This window comes from Stegodyphus dumicola, chromosome 4, assembly GCF_044657685.1.
Source record: "Stegodyphus dumicola isolate Sdum_Otavi_A_Nest chromosome 4, ASM4465768v1".
NCBI classification, from domain to species: Eukaryota; Metazoa; Arthropoda; class Arachnida; order Araneae; family Eresidae; genus Stegodyphus; species Stegodyphus dumicola.
In genome coordinates this window covers 14,001,994-14,016,999 of record NC_140771.1, presented here as the reverse complement: position 1 = coordinate 14,016,999, position 15,006 = coordinate 14,001,994, and the positions used below count along the sequence as shown (strand labels likewise).

Sequence of the window (15,006 nt, the reverse complement as noted above, 5' to 3'; positions counted from 1 at the left end):
TACATAATTATAATAACAATACTTTTATTAAAAAGTCTTTTTCTTAATTTATTTGTCTGTTTTAGAAAATTCAACTAATGTTCCTGAAATGTGGGTCAGGGAGCTGTATTTGAATATTTTTTACACAATAAAATATTTTAGACAGCAGAAACTACACCTGTATTTAAGCTACAAAATCTAATACAACTAAATACTTAATTTATCATGCAACAAATTTTGTGAACAAAGTTTGATCTTAAGAAGTACATATTCTTTTCATGTATTTTTCTCTATGGAATAAGATTACTGGAAGGGAATGCCTAATGTTGAAATTCTAACCCCCCCTAAAAAGGAGCACACTTCAAGCAGAACTCACATGAAAATTTCAATTAGTTTAGCAGCTGCATTTTCTTTTGAGTGCTTACTAGTACACTCTGCCACAGGTGAATAGGCTTTGGTTTTGAGCCCTCAGTGCTCAAACCTTAAAGTATAATTAAAACTTTAAGAGAGAAACGAAAAGAAAGCAGAAGATATTCTTAAAATAAGGAATGCTTTTACCTTTGTAATTCTCTTCAAAGCAAGGAATTTTTCTTCTTGAGCTTCAATAGTTTTTTCGAAATCTTCATGCTTTCTTATTAGTTCTTCAACAGCAGAAATTGAATCACCATACTGCTTATCAAATAAAATTGGTTCACGACTTTGAAGCCATGCTTCAAGTGTTTCAGCATCCCTTTTGAAAATCTGATGATAAAATAAAAAAGAAACTTATCACAAAGGAATGCTTTGCTTAATTGGAAAAAAGAATGTCAAATATTTATTAGATACAGAATCGATGTAATTATTACACAAAACACACGTGAAAAAGTTAGTTTAATTCTATTCGTAAAGCTATTTCAGAACTTAATTGATCATTTTAGATAATACAGATAATACAGCAACTAACGGAAAACACATTTAAACTGGCATGCATCCACATAATATCAGATCTTTTCTATTGAAGATCATTTTGCACTGACATAATGATACAAAACACGTAATAAAAATATTCGTTTAATTCTTTTCTTAAAGCTATTCAGAACTTAACTGATTGTTTTTGATAATATAGATAAACACAGCAACTAACTGAAAACACATTCAAACTGGCATGCATCCATGTAATATCAGATATTTTCTACTGAAGATCTCATTTACATTGACATAATGATACACAACCATAACTTCCAGGAAATACACCCATAATAATGCGTTGCAGATTTCTAAAATGAGAAAAATCTATTGATAATCTGAATCCTGCATTTTCAGTTTTCACTGCACTTTTGATCCACCATTATACATGTACTTTTGACAAAAGTGGAGGGAGCAGTCAAAAACACTTCTTAAATTATTTTAAAACATTATGAATTACTCTCATTAAAAATATCTTGTCTGGTAATGAACACTGAAGATTATTATGCTTTTAACTTCACTTGTGAATTTTATCGCTGTGAAGACATTTATAAAATATGAACAGTAATATACACATAAATATGTGTGTATGTGATGTGCCCTTTTATTGTTCATAACTGAAGAATTTTTACATTCTCATCCATTTCCTTTCTTATGTATATTTTTTTTTTTTTTTGAAAAAATATATGCAAAAATCTTCTTTAAAAGTCACAGGAAACTGTTACTGCCTCCTCCCCTCCAAGATAATTTTCTTAGCCACGCTAATCTCTTTCCTTTCTAAAAACTTTTAATCATGCATGAAAATCTCATGAAAGTTGTAAGATCAATATTGATAAAATGACCATAAAAGTAGGAAAATTGAACTAATGTAATTTTAAGAAACTCAAATAATGTATTTAAAAATAATCTTGCAGATCTCTCTTTTATTAACAGACTAAGAATAGTATTAAATTGACTTAATGCGTATCTGAAGGTCTAATACAGATTAGACACAAACATGAATTTTTCGATTAAACAAAACAGGGCACTATGTATGTCTATCATCTTATCAATATATTATCATTTAAATTTAATTGTTATTTTGCAATCAACAGGATTATAATAATGATGCACATTTTTTTTTTTAACGTTGGGAGAGACAAGAATCAAAATTTATATTATTTGAAAACATTTTACTAATAAGATATTTGGGCTGTTGATGTTATAATTTTGCTACTAATTTTATATAAATGGTCATTTGTTCCAAGAGCTGACATGTTAATTAATTAAGTAATAAAATATTAATTTCATAAAACCTATGTCTTACAACATGTCGTAGTCATACTGCATACTTTTTGGTACGTTGAATAAGAATACGTTTAAAGTAGTGAATAAAAAATTCTATACATTACATAAAAAAAAAAAAAAAAAAAAAGAGAGAAGTTAAACTGAACCTTTTATTTTATTTCACTAAATTCTTATAACTTTACATATTTCTATTCCCACATACAAAATTAAAGAAAATTATTTTTTAATGATTTATAAAAGCACTACATTTTAGGGATAGAATTACAAATTATTAAATTTGAAAACAATCTGTATACAGTACCTAACACAATAAGTATTAATTTAAAAATAATACATTACATATCCAACCCATTTTTTTACTAATAATTTTTGGCACAGCATTTCAAAACTGAACATTCAAGTTACATCATTTAGCGCCTAGTCATTATTATGCCCTAAAATTCTTCAATAAATAATGTGCAAATATTTGAATTCTAAAACTAATATAAGAAATATAAGACATTTTTCTTTTACCTCAAGCAATGCCATATAAGATTTAAAAACTAACCTGGGAATCTAAGTTTTGCTCATAAATAATTTGCCTCTTTTCCCACGTTGTTTGGAGCTGTGCAAACGCAGCTTTGAGTCTATGAATTCTATCTTTTATTTCTTCAGCCATAAAATGACCAGATGCTATGATAGTCTCGCCTGTTTCATAGAATTTATTAAAATTCTCTAATCTCGTATCTACTTCAGATTTGTATTCCTTGTGACGTGCTAAGAGAGCTTCTGCACCACTGACATCTCGAGCTAATTCATGTGAAGTTATGAGGGCCATCATTTCACTTAACCAAGCCCTAAAATTAAAAACAAAATTATTTACTATAAAATATGAAAATTCTACTAATCTCATTATATACAATATATAAATTAAAATACACAGAGCTTTTAATCTCCCACATTTATGGGTACATTGCACATATTATATGCATGAAATAAATCTACTCATCCTATGAAGTACCATGATTCTCATATTCTGTATGTAATGTATTAGCATAAAGATAACATAAAAAAATGGAAGGACAATGAGCTTCATAGATTCAGAGAATGGGGGGGGGTTAAATAATCATGAAGAGAAAGATATCTGTCCAATTAAAATATACATTCTCATTATATACAATATATAAATTAAAATACACAGAGCTTTTAATCTCCCACATTTATGGGTACATTGCACATATTATATGCATGAAATAAATCTACTCATCCTATGAAGTACCATGATTCTCATATTCTGTATGTAATGTATTAGCATAAAGATAACATAAAAAAATGGAAGGACAATGAGCTTCATAGATTCAGAGAAGAGGGGGGGTTAAATAATCATGAAGAGAAAGATATGTGTCCAATTAAAATAATCACCTTTATTGTGTTTAAATAATCATACTTGTGATACCAATTTATTTACCAAACTGAAATTATGTTTATTATAATGTTCTTAATATGCAAGTGAATACAAGTTTTGTTTCTAATATTTGTATCTTAATATACAAGATACAAATATTAGAAACCAAATACATCTTCAGGATCTGGAATTTTTAAGGTATAACCCTTCAAAAATAATACAGCATTAGTATTATAAAATTACTCACATGAGCTCTCGATAGTCATCAAAATATGCTTGTAACTTTTCAGCTTGTTGGAGTTTATCTTTCCGCTCTGCAGATTTTTCCAAGAGCTGATTCCAAGCTTCAGCAACATCTTCATGCTTTGCATCAATGTGATCTTTGGCATCAGGAAACTGAGAAGCTAATCTTCGTGCTTCCTCCACTAAAGCAACTACTTGCTCCTTTACTGCAGCAAGATCTCTCTGAAGAAAGGAAATTAAATAAAATTATGAAAGAAACAATACTACAATATCAGCTCATTTTTTAATGCAAATAGGGCATTTATCGTTTCTTTAGATGTATAAATCAATATTTCCTATTCTATTATAAAGCTTGAAACATTTACATATTATGAATAATAATATTCACTTTTCAATTTTTTAAACAGCTTGATATTTGATTGAAGATATTATTTGTGATAAAATATTCCTGAATCAAGTGGCACTTTTATTTTATGCCCCCCCAAAAAAAACTACATTTAATATTTCATTGCTATATATAAATGATTAATGAGGGTAAAGTGAATATTCAAATCCTATGGGTATTAAAATTTCAAAGATAATTATGAAAAGTGTCAAACAAGCTGTGGAAGAAATAAATACCGTTTTACTTCTAAAATTTATAATTAATAATCATGATCTAAGAAAACTAAGGGTTAGGACCATACCTCAAAACCTTCATGCCGTCTGACAAGAGCCTGAATCGTCTCTAAATCATGCCCAAAATCTTCACTGGACAACACAGTATCTTTTTCATGTATCCAGCTGATTGTTTCATCAGCACTTCTGTCAAATGTATGTACCTGCTTTGCACCAGCTAAAGCCTATAAAAGCATGGTTTTATAATTTTAACAAATAATAATTAAAATTTTTATATCAGCTAATTCTATAAACAGCATCTTAGAGGTTTATTTTCTTTACATAATGCTTTCAGTTTTAATTTTTAAGAACTATTTATGAAGACTTAAAGGAAATTAGTAAAAAAATTTATAATTAATAATATATGATTTTTGAAATATATCTGATTAATATTGTACATAATACTTTCAAGGTATTTTTCAGTTAACAAGAAAACAATCTGTGTGCTAAAATGTCAAATATTTCTAATTAAAGGAGTAATCCAATGGTATCATCACAGAAGAGTGGGAAGAATGAACATAGACCATAAATTTTGCTTTCAACATATCCCAGTTGCTTTTCTTTTCCTTTTTTGGTTAAGGATAGGATTTATTATTTTTATTTACTTATTTATCAACAACGAATCAATCAATATGGATTATGCAATTTGACAATTGCCACATGACACATTTATAAGTCACAATAACTGTTTTTAAGACAAATATTATTAAGCTTATCTCATGAAACCATAAAATGAAACTGAATTTTATTATTAGTGGAGCAACAACTATTATGCTGTTTGAAGGTTCATAGCATTCACTTTTTTCAATTTCTAGTGCCAAATGCTCACAATGATGGAATTACATTAAATACAACTGTGAACAAAGTACATTTACCTATAGGAAGAATATTTTGAAGTTGATGCTCTACAGTGCTTCAATTTGAATTTGAGAGGAAATTTAAGAAAACTAAATGTTAACCTAACACTTGATTAATTGTGGGCAGATTAACTTGGTCCAGTTACAAAACAAAAAGTTTGTTTAAAAAAGGATGATACAAAAATTACTATCATTCATTTATTCAATACTATGAATTATAATTCATCTATTTAATACTATGAATTATAATTGATCTATTCAATACTATGAATTATAACTCATCTATTCAATACTATTGTATAAAAAAATTCTAAACAATTTTTTATACGAGTTTCAAATTAAATACATTGTTCAAATTCTCTTGTAAGTATTATTTTCTACCTATGCATTATCACAACCACCTTGATGCAGTTTGGTGAGTTTTATGCAAGAAAAAGAACAATAACTTTTATTGTAAAAATTATGTATTACATGCATATATATTTTATGTTTCAACTATAAATTTATTCCATTAAATAATCAGTAAATATAATTACAACAGGATTTTATTTTCATTATGGAGGAAATTTCACAGGAATCATTTTGAGAAAAGATTTGAACCATTGTTTCTTCAGTTATTTTGCAGGAAATACTGTATTCCCACAGAAATGTCAACACTTTTTCTTCTCTAACAGGAAAATCCCACAAGCACAAGTTTTATAAATGAGATTCAGATAAAAAAATAATCATAATTTTTTCATAAAAGTCATTGAAACTTGGAATGCAATAAAATGGTGATATTGGGATCAAAATCTTTGTCATGTGTACAGCTGCTAGAATAATTGTTATGTGTGTAGTTACCATTTGGGTGCATATTTGTTATTTACACTATATCCATTTTGTTTTAAATATACAGTACATCAGTGATTTATATAATTAAATAAATTTATTCTCCACACTAAGTTACTTGAAAATGATGGTAAACCATTAGCGGAAATTTTCTATTAATTTTAACATGGGTTACTCTTTTTTTCTGGTCCTCAGATTAACCATGATGTCGATTAACTAATCACAAGTTTAATGTATACAAAATTGAATACACACTGTTATATACTAGAACAGTCTGCATTCGACTGCTAAAAACTGCAAAACTTCTGCTGGATTATTTACAACAACTTGAGAATCATTAAAAAGTTTAAAATCTTAAAATTTACAATATTAACTGCTATAATTTTGAAAATCTCTACATGACCCTGCCACTTCAAGAAATCTATGAAAGTATTATAGAAATGACAGAATTTTTTCCTGAAATACTTAATATACTAGATTTACAAAAATTGAAAGAACTTCTGCATTTTTCACTATACAATAACTATATTAAACATTCAAACTTTCTTTACCTGCAAACACAAGAAATTCCTATGGGAAGTTCATATTCCACTCATATTTGTAACCTATTTCTACAGGGGTTGGACAAAAATATGGAAACACCTTTAAGAAACATGTTTCTTTGCTTAATATGGTGTAGGAAACCCGTTGGCATCCAAAACAGCTTGCAATCTTCTCGGAATGGATAAATACAGTTCCTGTATGTTTGCCAAGGGAATATTATACCATTCTTCCTGCAAAACGGTGGCAAATTCTGATAACGATGTTGGCGGTGGATAATGAGAACGCACTTTCCGTTCCAATGTAGACCACAAAGGTTCAATAATATTCAGGTCTGGTGACTGTGGTGGCCAGGGGAGATGGGACAACTCATCCTCGTGCTCAGAAAACCAGTCCTGAACAATGTGAGCTGTGTAAACAGGGGCTTTGTTGTCTTGGAAGACACCATCACCATCGGGGAACAAAGTTTGTACCATGGGATGAACTTGATCGGCCAAAATGTTCACATAAGTCTTGGCAGTCATGTGCCCTGACACAGTTATCATGGGGCTAGCAGAGAACCACGATATGGCTGCCCAAACCATAATAGAACCCCCGCCATGTTTCACTCTTGGCAACAAGCAGTCTGTATTATAGGCTTGAGATGGCGTTCTCCAGATGTAAACTCGGCCAGAAGTGGAAAACAATGTGAAAGAAGACTCATCAGACCATATTACTCGCTTCCACTGCTCTATAGTCCAGGCTTTATGACTTAAACACCACCTTTTCCTTTTACGGGCATTAGCATCACTGATGAGTGGCTTCTCAATTGCAGCACGGCCAGCAATTCCCTGTTTATGAAGCTCCCTTCTAATTGTTTTGGTACTCAAAGGGTTCGGTAACACAACATTCATTTCAGCAGTAACTTTTGCAGCTGTGGTCTTCTTATTTTTCGTCACAATTGCCCTTAATGATCGTCTGTCACGATCACTCAGGACACACTTTCTTCCGCGCTGTGATTTAGCAGATGATGTTTTTCCCCTTTTCAAATATGCGGAATAAATCTTCGATACAGTACCTCTTGAAACACTAAACACCTCGGCTACCTTGCTTACGGAAGCACCTACCATATGTGCTCCAACAATTTGCCCACGTTCGAAGTCTGTTAACTCTGATATAATGCAATGAAAACCTCACATAACAGTACTCCGACAACAACTGAACTGTTTAGCACATTTACGAAGTTGTATAGGTGGCGTCAGTAGTCAAAAACGCCAGCGCCACCTACATATTTCATTAAAATCAATCTTTCTTTTCAAACATGCATTTCACAAGGAGTTTCCATATTTTTGTCCATCCACTGTATTTTCTAAAAAATTTAAATTCCTTAAAAGCCTTTATGATAACGATTTCAGTAAATTTGAACAGACTTATAGGTACATTGATGACATTATTACTTTCAACTCTTTTAATCTCATCGAAAACAGCAACATCTACCCAAATTGTCTAAAACTAAACAAAACCAATAAAAAAAGTTTATCTTGATCTAAGTATTCATAAACTAAGGGAAATTAAACTTTTTGATGAAAGAAAAGATTTTAATTTTTCTACTAATTAATTGGAATTCTATTATATCTAAAAAAGTTATACAGTACAAAGTCTTTAATCCGGACTCGTCAGGACTTCGGCGATTCCAGATTAGGAGTTTTTCCAGATTATAGATCATCAATTTAAATCTGGTAAGATGGCATGCAGAAATTATACAATTAAAATATGAACCATAAGTTATGAAATAAAGAGCAATTATGATCTAAAGAATATCAAAATTAAAAGGCTTAATATTTATTTGTTTACTTTATTAAACATTTCTTTCAACGCGTGCATGCATAAAGCATACATTACGCATAGTCGAAATTAGAAAATTGCAACCAGAAAACTATTCGATGTGTATTCGTGATATTTATAATGACGAGGAAATTGATTTAAATCATATCGAAGTACATCGAGATGAAACACTACATTTAGTAAGAAATTATAAGCAGAATAAAATAAAAACATCTGCCCTGAAGATGAGGATAGTGCTGACAGATCAACTTCAAGTTCATTGCGTGCCACACTTTGATTGCATTTTCCTTGCTTAGGGAAAGGGACAGAATTTTCGGGTGAACTATTATAATTATAATTAAAATACACATTGAAATGGTTCATTGGCTAATTCTGGATACAGAAAAGCAAGAATTTTTGTAGAAGAGAGATTTCAATTAATTTCAATGTTCCTATCCCCTGATGAAGTGACATTGAGGTTGATTGAATCCCTCTTCTGTTTTTGTTCATTTTTCATTAAATTTCAAAAATTTTTTGAAGTGTGGTTTTGCTTGTTTGAAATGTTTTGGTTTTAACAATTTAAAGATCTTTGTTGCATTTATATGATTATTTGAAATTTATTAATTATGAATTTCAATTTCTGGTCTTTGTGAAATATTAGTCCTGAATTTCTTACTTTATGTCTTTAATGATAATTTTTCAGCAGCTTAACCCTCTGAGCATTACGGGTTTAGCCCTGAAATTTCAAAGTTCCTCAAAATGTCATGAATAAGTGATATTTTCTTGATTTTAATTAAGTACCTTGATTCCTTTTCTTCCAATATACATCCAAACTGAAATCAGATACATTAAAAGCTAGCAGAAATTTTCATGTATAATGAATGTGGAAGGCAACCTTCTGTACGGAAGTTTCCGGCCGTAACGCTGAGAGGTTAAAGCACGAAAATACTAGGCATATTTGTGTTTTGTTTTCAAAATAATTGTTTTGTAATTATTTATATATAATATAGCAACAATAATTAATCATTTGTAATTCAATTTCATTTAAAATTTAATTAACTTTAAATTTGCTTTTTACGAATAGAGAATGTTTGTTATATATATAGGATGTTTCATGTTAAAATGAATGTTACACTATTTGAAAAGCAAAAGGTAATATTATCATTACACCAAAACAGATTACAGTTTTCCCAATCATAGCTTAATTAAGTTATTAAAGCCTTCATTTGTTACATTATATTACTTCTGTTTAGTAAAATGTTTTATCCATCTTGCATATATGCACCATAAAATTCTACAGGCATATACTATTTTACATTGCACCTTCCTTTCTTTTCTTTAATTTCATACAGCCAGAATTATGGGAAAGGTAAACCAGAATGTGAAGACAAATAATACTAAAGACCTTATTTATAAACTTCTGTATTTGTTTGTTTTTTGCACTTCCCAGCTCGAGTTAGGTTTTGTTTTATGCCAATAGTTATCTTTGATGCCATATGGCATACTGCTAACCATAAAATACCAATTTCAGTTCAAAGATTTATTTATGCAGACATTTAAAAGAAAATATTAAAATTAAGGAAATCTATTTTTTTTCTATATAAACATTATGTTCTCAATATTACAAAATAGCTTAATTTTGTTTCAATATGAAATTCATTAATATAATGAAAAATGTTGAAAAAATTTCAATTTGAAAATAGTTCATAATTACTAAAACCAAAAATGAAATTTTTAATTTCATATTTTAACTGTCCCCCTTTTCAATGAAAACTTACTTTTTACAAATGATAAAACAATAAATTATGTAAGGAAATAAATGACAAAAAGTTTATAGTTTAATTATAATTAACTAGAAATTTATGAAAATGTAATTTAGCGTTTTAAACATTCTCAACATCAATCTTTTCCAAATACATAATTAGCAAATAAGCTAAGTAACTAACTTCTTGTCTTGACTGAGCACATTCTTTAAGCTCTTCCCACATATGAGCAATTTCAGCATTTCTGGCCATTATCTTTTGTGATTCTGGATGGTTTTCCTTCAGAAGTGTTGTAGCAGAATTTTCTAAATTAGCCACTCTGTCTTCATTTGAATGAAGAGTATTCAGAAATCCTTCAAACTTTTGAATAAGTATCTAAAACAACATACACATTATACATTTTTATAATTGAACATTTTTATGAATTATATGACAATCAATAACAAATCAAATTTTGCCTACTTTTATTTAAAAGCAAAGGTATAAATGAAAAAAAATATAACACTCACTTCTACATGCTCTACATCTTTGCCATAATCTTCAGAACTTGCTATAATCATTTGATCTTGTATCCATGCAGCAACTTCATCTGCGTCTCTCATGAAATTAAAGAATCTTTTACTCTCTTGTAGTCGATAACCTCTCTCTTCAGCTAGATTTTTCAGCTCAAGATAGCTTGATTCAACCTCTTTCTACAATGGAGACAAAAACATTTTGTGGCATTATAATTTGCCTCAAGCACACAATTTAAATACTAAAGAGAAAAAATGTTAATAATTAATTACTAAGGAATTTATAAAATGAATGCCATATGTTAGATAACTATGTTAAACATTATAATTGAAATAGCATTTCTATGCTTTTAAGAGAGAAAACTGAAAATTTTTTGGGAGGAAAAAATTCTATAAAATAAAAATACTAAGTAATAATAATAATAATAAAAAAATCAAATATTTTACCTGTTTTTTCTGTATATTTTCACTGTCAAAATGTCCTCTTTCTATGAGTCCCTGGCTCAATTTTGCTAGCTTTATAATGTTGTTATTAAAATTATGAATATCTCTCTCAAGCCCATCAAGTTTCTTCATTAAAGACTGAAAATAGAAATAGACATTATTATTAATATACAACTTTAAAAATTTTCCTTGCTCTTTCTTTTGTGTGGAAATGAAATGCTTAGGTTTTAATATTGTAATCCAGAATCAGCTTTGAACCAAAATGATTACATTTAACTTTGCTCTTTAAAGGTTCAAATTCTATAAGCTGCTCAAAATAATTTTAATGGTATAGCTGTCCAGCTTGAAATATGAAAAGAGGGAAGGTTCTTTTCATATTTCAAGCTCAATTAAATTTGAACAATTTAGCTTTAATTCAATAAATTTGCCTTATTGCTGAAAATCTCTTTTATTGGTAAAGATTAAGACGGGAGACTTGGTGATCTGCCAGGAGATGTGATGAAAAACCGAAGAATTAAGAGCTATACAGAGTAAGAAAATTGATATAATATTAATTTTATTTTTCAAAATATTAAAACTAGGATTAAACAATAGCAAACTCTAACATATTTAAAACTCTTTTAAAGATTATTTACCAATTTTAATTATTATTAGGAAGTTAAAAATTAATCGAGAAAAGATAATTCTAACAGAAATTAAATAAAACCTTAATATTTAACACAAATGGTACCAAACAAGCAATTACTTATGATTCATATTATAAATTATAAATAGTAAATTACCATTCATATATACTACATTATAATTTCATATTAAAAAAATAACACATTTGAACTAACAAATGCATTCTATAAAAATTGCATTATTTAGTTAACGTAGTATTTTGTAATGATTTTTATTTCACATTTTTGCTACATCTACATTTGAAATAAAGTAAATTTTCATAACCAGGTAGAAGCAGAAAAATTTTGTACTTATTTGTTAATTTCAACATTACATTACATAAGACTTAGCTCAGGAAAAATGTTTTATTTACATACATGCAATAAAATTTTTTATAAGAATTATTTGAATAATAATGAAACTGTAAATTTACACTCATTTTTGGGGGGGGGGTTAGAGGTATATAAGTAAACAAATAAATAAACTCAGCATGGTAATCATAGGCAATAAATATTTATGATTTTATTTTATTTAATATGTTCTAAAAATTATAGTATTCTCTTGAACAATATAAATATTTTTGTAATCCTAAAAGAAAAAGGAAGTGAGTTCAAAACTATTATGCCTTTTACTAAATTTATGCTAAGTCTACAACCTGAACAGAATCTTCATCTTTTCCAAGGTCTGGGCTTATTAGAGGTGGCTTGCGTTCTTGAATCCAAGATTCAGCTTCAGCAGCCTCAGAATAGAACTATAAGATAAAATATTCAGAATAGAACTATAAGATAAAATATTCAGAATAGAACTATAAGATAAAACATTCAGAATAGAACTATAAGATAAAATATTTTAATGTAGTATTCTTGCAATAAGCACATTGTTACAAATTTCCCATAAATTAAAACACAGGACTTTAGAAACTAAACATAAATGAAAAATCTTAGAACAATTAAAATGTGACACTCAGTAATTAACTGTTCAAGGTAACAATAAAGTTATTACACCTTTTTATTGATTAGTTCATTATGATATATATCACACCTCCTACAAACTTTATTGAAAGGAAATATGACAAAAGTTAACCATTTTGAAAGATAGGAGGGGAATCGATCATAACAAATATAAATAAATAAATAAATAAATGACAAATTATTTGAATAACAAATTCTACTAATTTGGCATTAATTCATTTCTTCTAATTTGTAGCACTATCAGTGAAGGAAAATTTTAGAAAATAACCCAAACAGTAAACATGGTTTAATAATTTGCATATTACAAATATAAAGTACAGACAATCCTGTTATAGTGGATTTATTTATAAATCAATGACAGATTTTAAATATTCAGTATAATGATTTATAATTTTATTTTTGCTGCAAAAACAGATTAATTTGTGATATAATAATAAAGATATGTTACTTACAGTTTGAGATTCAACAGCATCAAGTAAGCGCAATTTGCGAATGCTTGAAAGATCTTTCAGCTGTTGTAATGATGACTGCAATTGATTCAGTTTAGCTTCCACATCAGCAGCTGCAAAATGACCAATTCGTATCATTTGTTTTCCTTTGCTTATGACTGAAGCTATAAGTGGCTCATGGGCATGAATTTCTGCTTCTAATGCCTAAATATCAATGCATAAAGAATATAAAATTAAATATGTTACTATATTGTAAAATAAGTTTATATGAAATGTGATATAATAAAATAATTTGGATTATATAATAAATACTAAAGGTGAAAAAAGCAGTAGGAAAATTACTGCAATTCATAATTTCAAAAAGCTATAAATAAGCTTTTTCTCATTTTCAATCATAAATGACACATTCCTTCATATGAACTAATATAATATTACTATCAAAGTAAAAGAAAGTCATTTGCATACTATTTTTGTATTTATACATATCTTGATATAACCAAGTAGTTTTTATGAATAATGATAAGGAATCCAAAATTTTAAAAAAAGGGCAGTCACAACTTAGTTGTATAGTACTTTCATTATTATTTTATAATAATTAATCATACAATTTTTCATACATTATTTTTGAGTTCCAAAATGTTTTGAAAACAATAACTGCAAAAGAGGAAATTTTTTAGTGACCCATTTTCAAAACTGTAATCATCATATATGCAAGTATACCACATAAAAATACAATGAACAAAAGAGCATACGTGGTTCAGCAGAAAAAAGTGAAAAATCATTGAAAGTAATGTTTCAGATTGATAAAAGATGGAAAAAGATGAATGTTCTGAAAAATCATTTAAATTCAAATATTTACATGTGTTCAATGGCAATAAATAATACACACACACACACAAAAAAAAAAAAAAAAAAAAAAAAAAAAACAAGTTAAGTAAGTAATATGGCATTATTTTGAATGACATAATAAACTCAATGTGATAAATTATTAAATCCTCAAAATCTGTCTTGAAATTTTGTATATACATATATATATACATATGACATATGACAATATGGTTATTTCAAAGACTAGTCTAATTAAGTTCATCATAGACATATAATACATTACCAGCCGAAGTTTCTAATTCAGCTTCCTTGTAAAGCTATAGGAGAATACCCATTTAATGACAATCATGTCTCACAGATTCTCACCTGACAAGATCTTGGCACTGTGATGTCCAAGGAATCATTTGGATACTTTAAAAAAGTACAACTAATATACTGATTATATTAGTTGTACGTGAATATGCATTATTATGCAGGATAACAGCATTTTCTATGGCTGAAAATGATAGTGCAATGGGATGCAGCACTTTATAATAATAACACCATATTGTCATTGCATCCATTATAGTTATTACGGCTCATCACAAGCTGATGCTAACGTGAAGCAAAACCACAACTCTGATTTGATATAGAGTAGTGGTAGAAAGATAAACCAAATGCTAGACTGCCTCCACATTTTCACATAGCAATAATTATTAATAAGACAAAAGCATGAAGAACATTACTGTGTCATACTGTGTCATTAATCAACTTCAAGTAAATCTAGCATGAGAACATTGCAAGCATTAACGACTATGATTTGGTGTAATGTTAGTAGCAATCATAATAAATGGTAGTCAGACCCTAAACCTGT

At 28.5% G+C, this 15,006-nt stretch overlaps 1 protein-coding gene across 3 annotated transcripts in view; it reads right to left on the bottom strand.

Moving 5' to 3' along the window:
* The window catches only part of kst (spectrin beta chain, non-erythrocytic 5 kst), a 329,664-nt gene that overhangs the window by 14,898 nt on the left and 299,760 nt on the right, over nucleotides 1-15,006 (bottom strand). For all 3 annotated transcript variants that reach the window (XM_085814577.1, XM_085814575.1, XM_085814576.1), the window contains 9 exons: nucleotides 13,329-13,529; nucleotides 12,561-12,656; nucleotides 11,246-11,380; nucleotides 10,796-10,978; nucleotides 10,470-10,661; nucleotides 4,525-4,680; nucleotides 3,843-4,060; nucleotides 2,759-3,047; nucleotides 538-720 (listed from right to left, as the gene is read on the bottom strand). In XM_085814577.1, coding sequence (XP_085670703.1) covers nucleotides 538-720; nucleotides 2,759-3,047; nucleotides 3,843-4,060; nucleotides 4,525-4,680; nucleotides 10,470-10,661; nucleotides 10,796-10,978; nucleotides 11,246-11,380; nucleotides 12,561-12,656; nucleotides 13,329-13,529 — 1,653 coding nt within the window. The remainder of the gene's footprint in view (nucleotides 1-537; nucleotides 721-2,758; nucleotides 3,048-3,842; nucleotides 4,061-4,524; nucleotides 4,681-10,469; nucleotides 10,662-10,795; nucleotides 10,979-11,245; nucleotides 11,381-12,560; nucleotides 12,657-13,328; nucleotides 13,530-15,006) is intronic.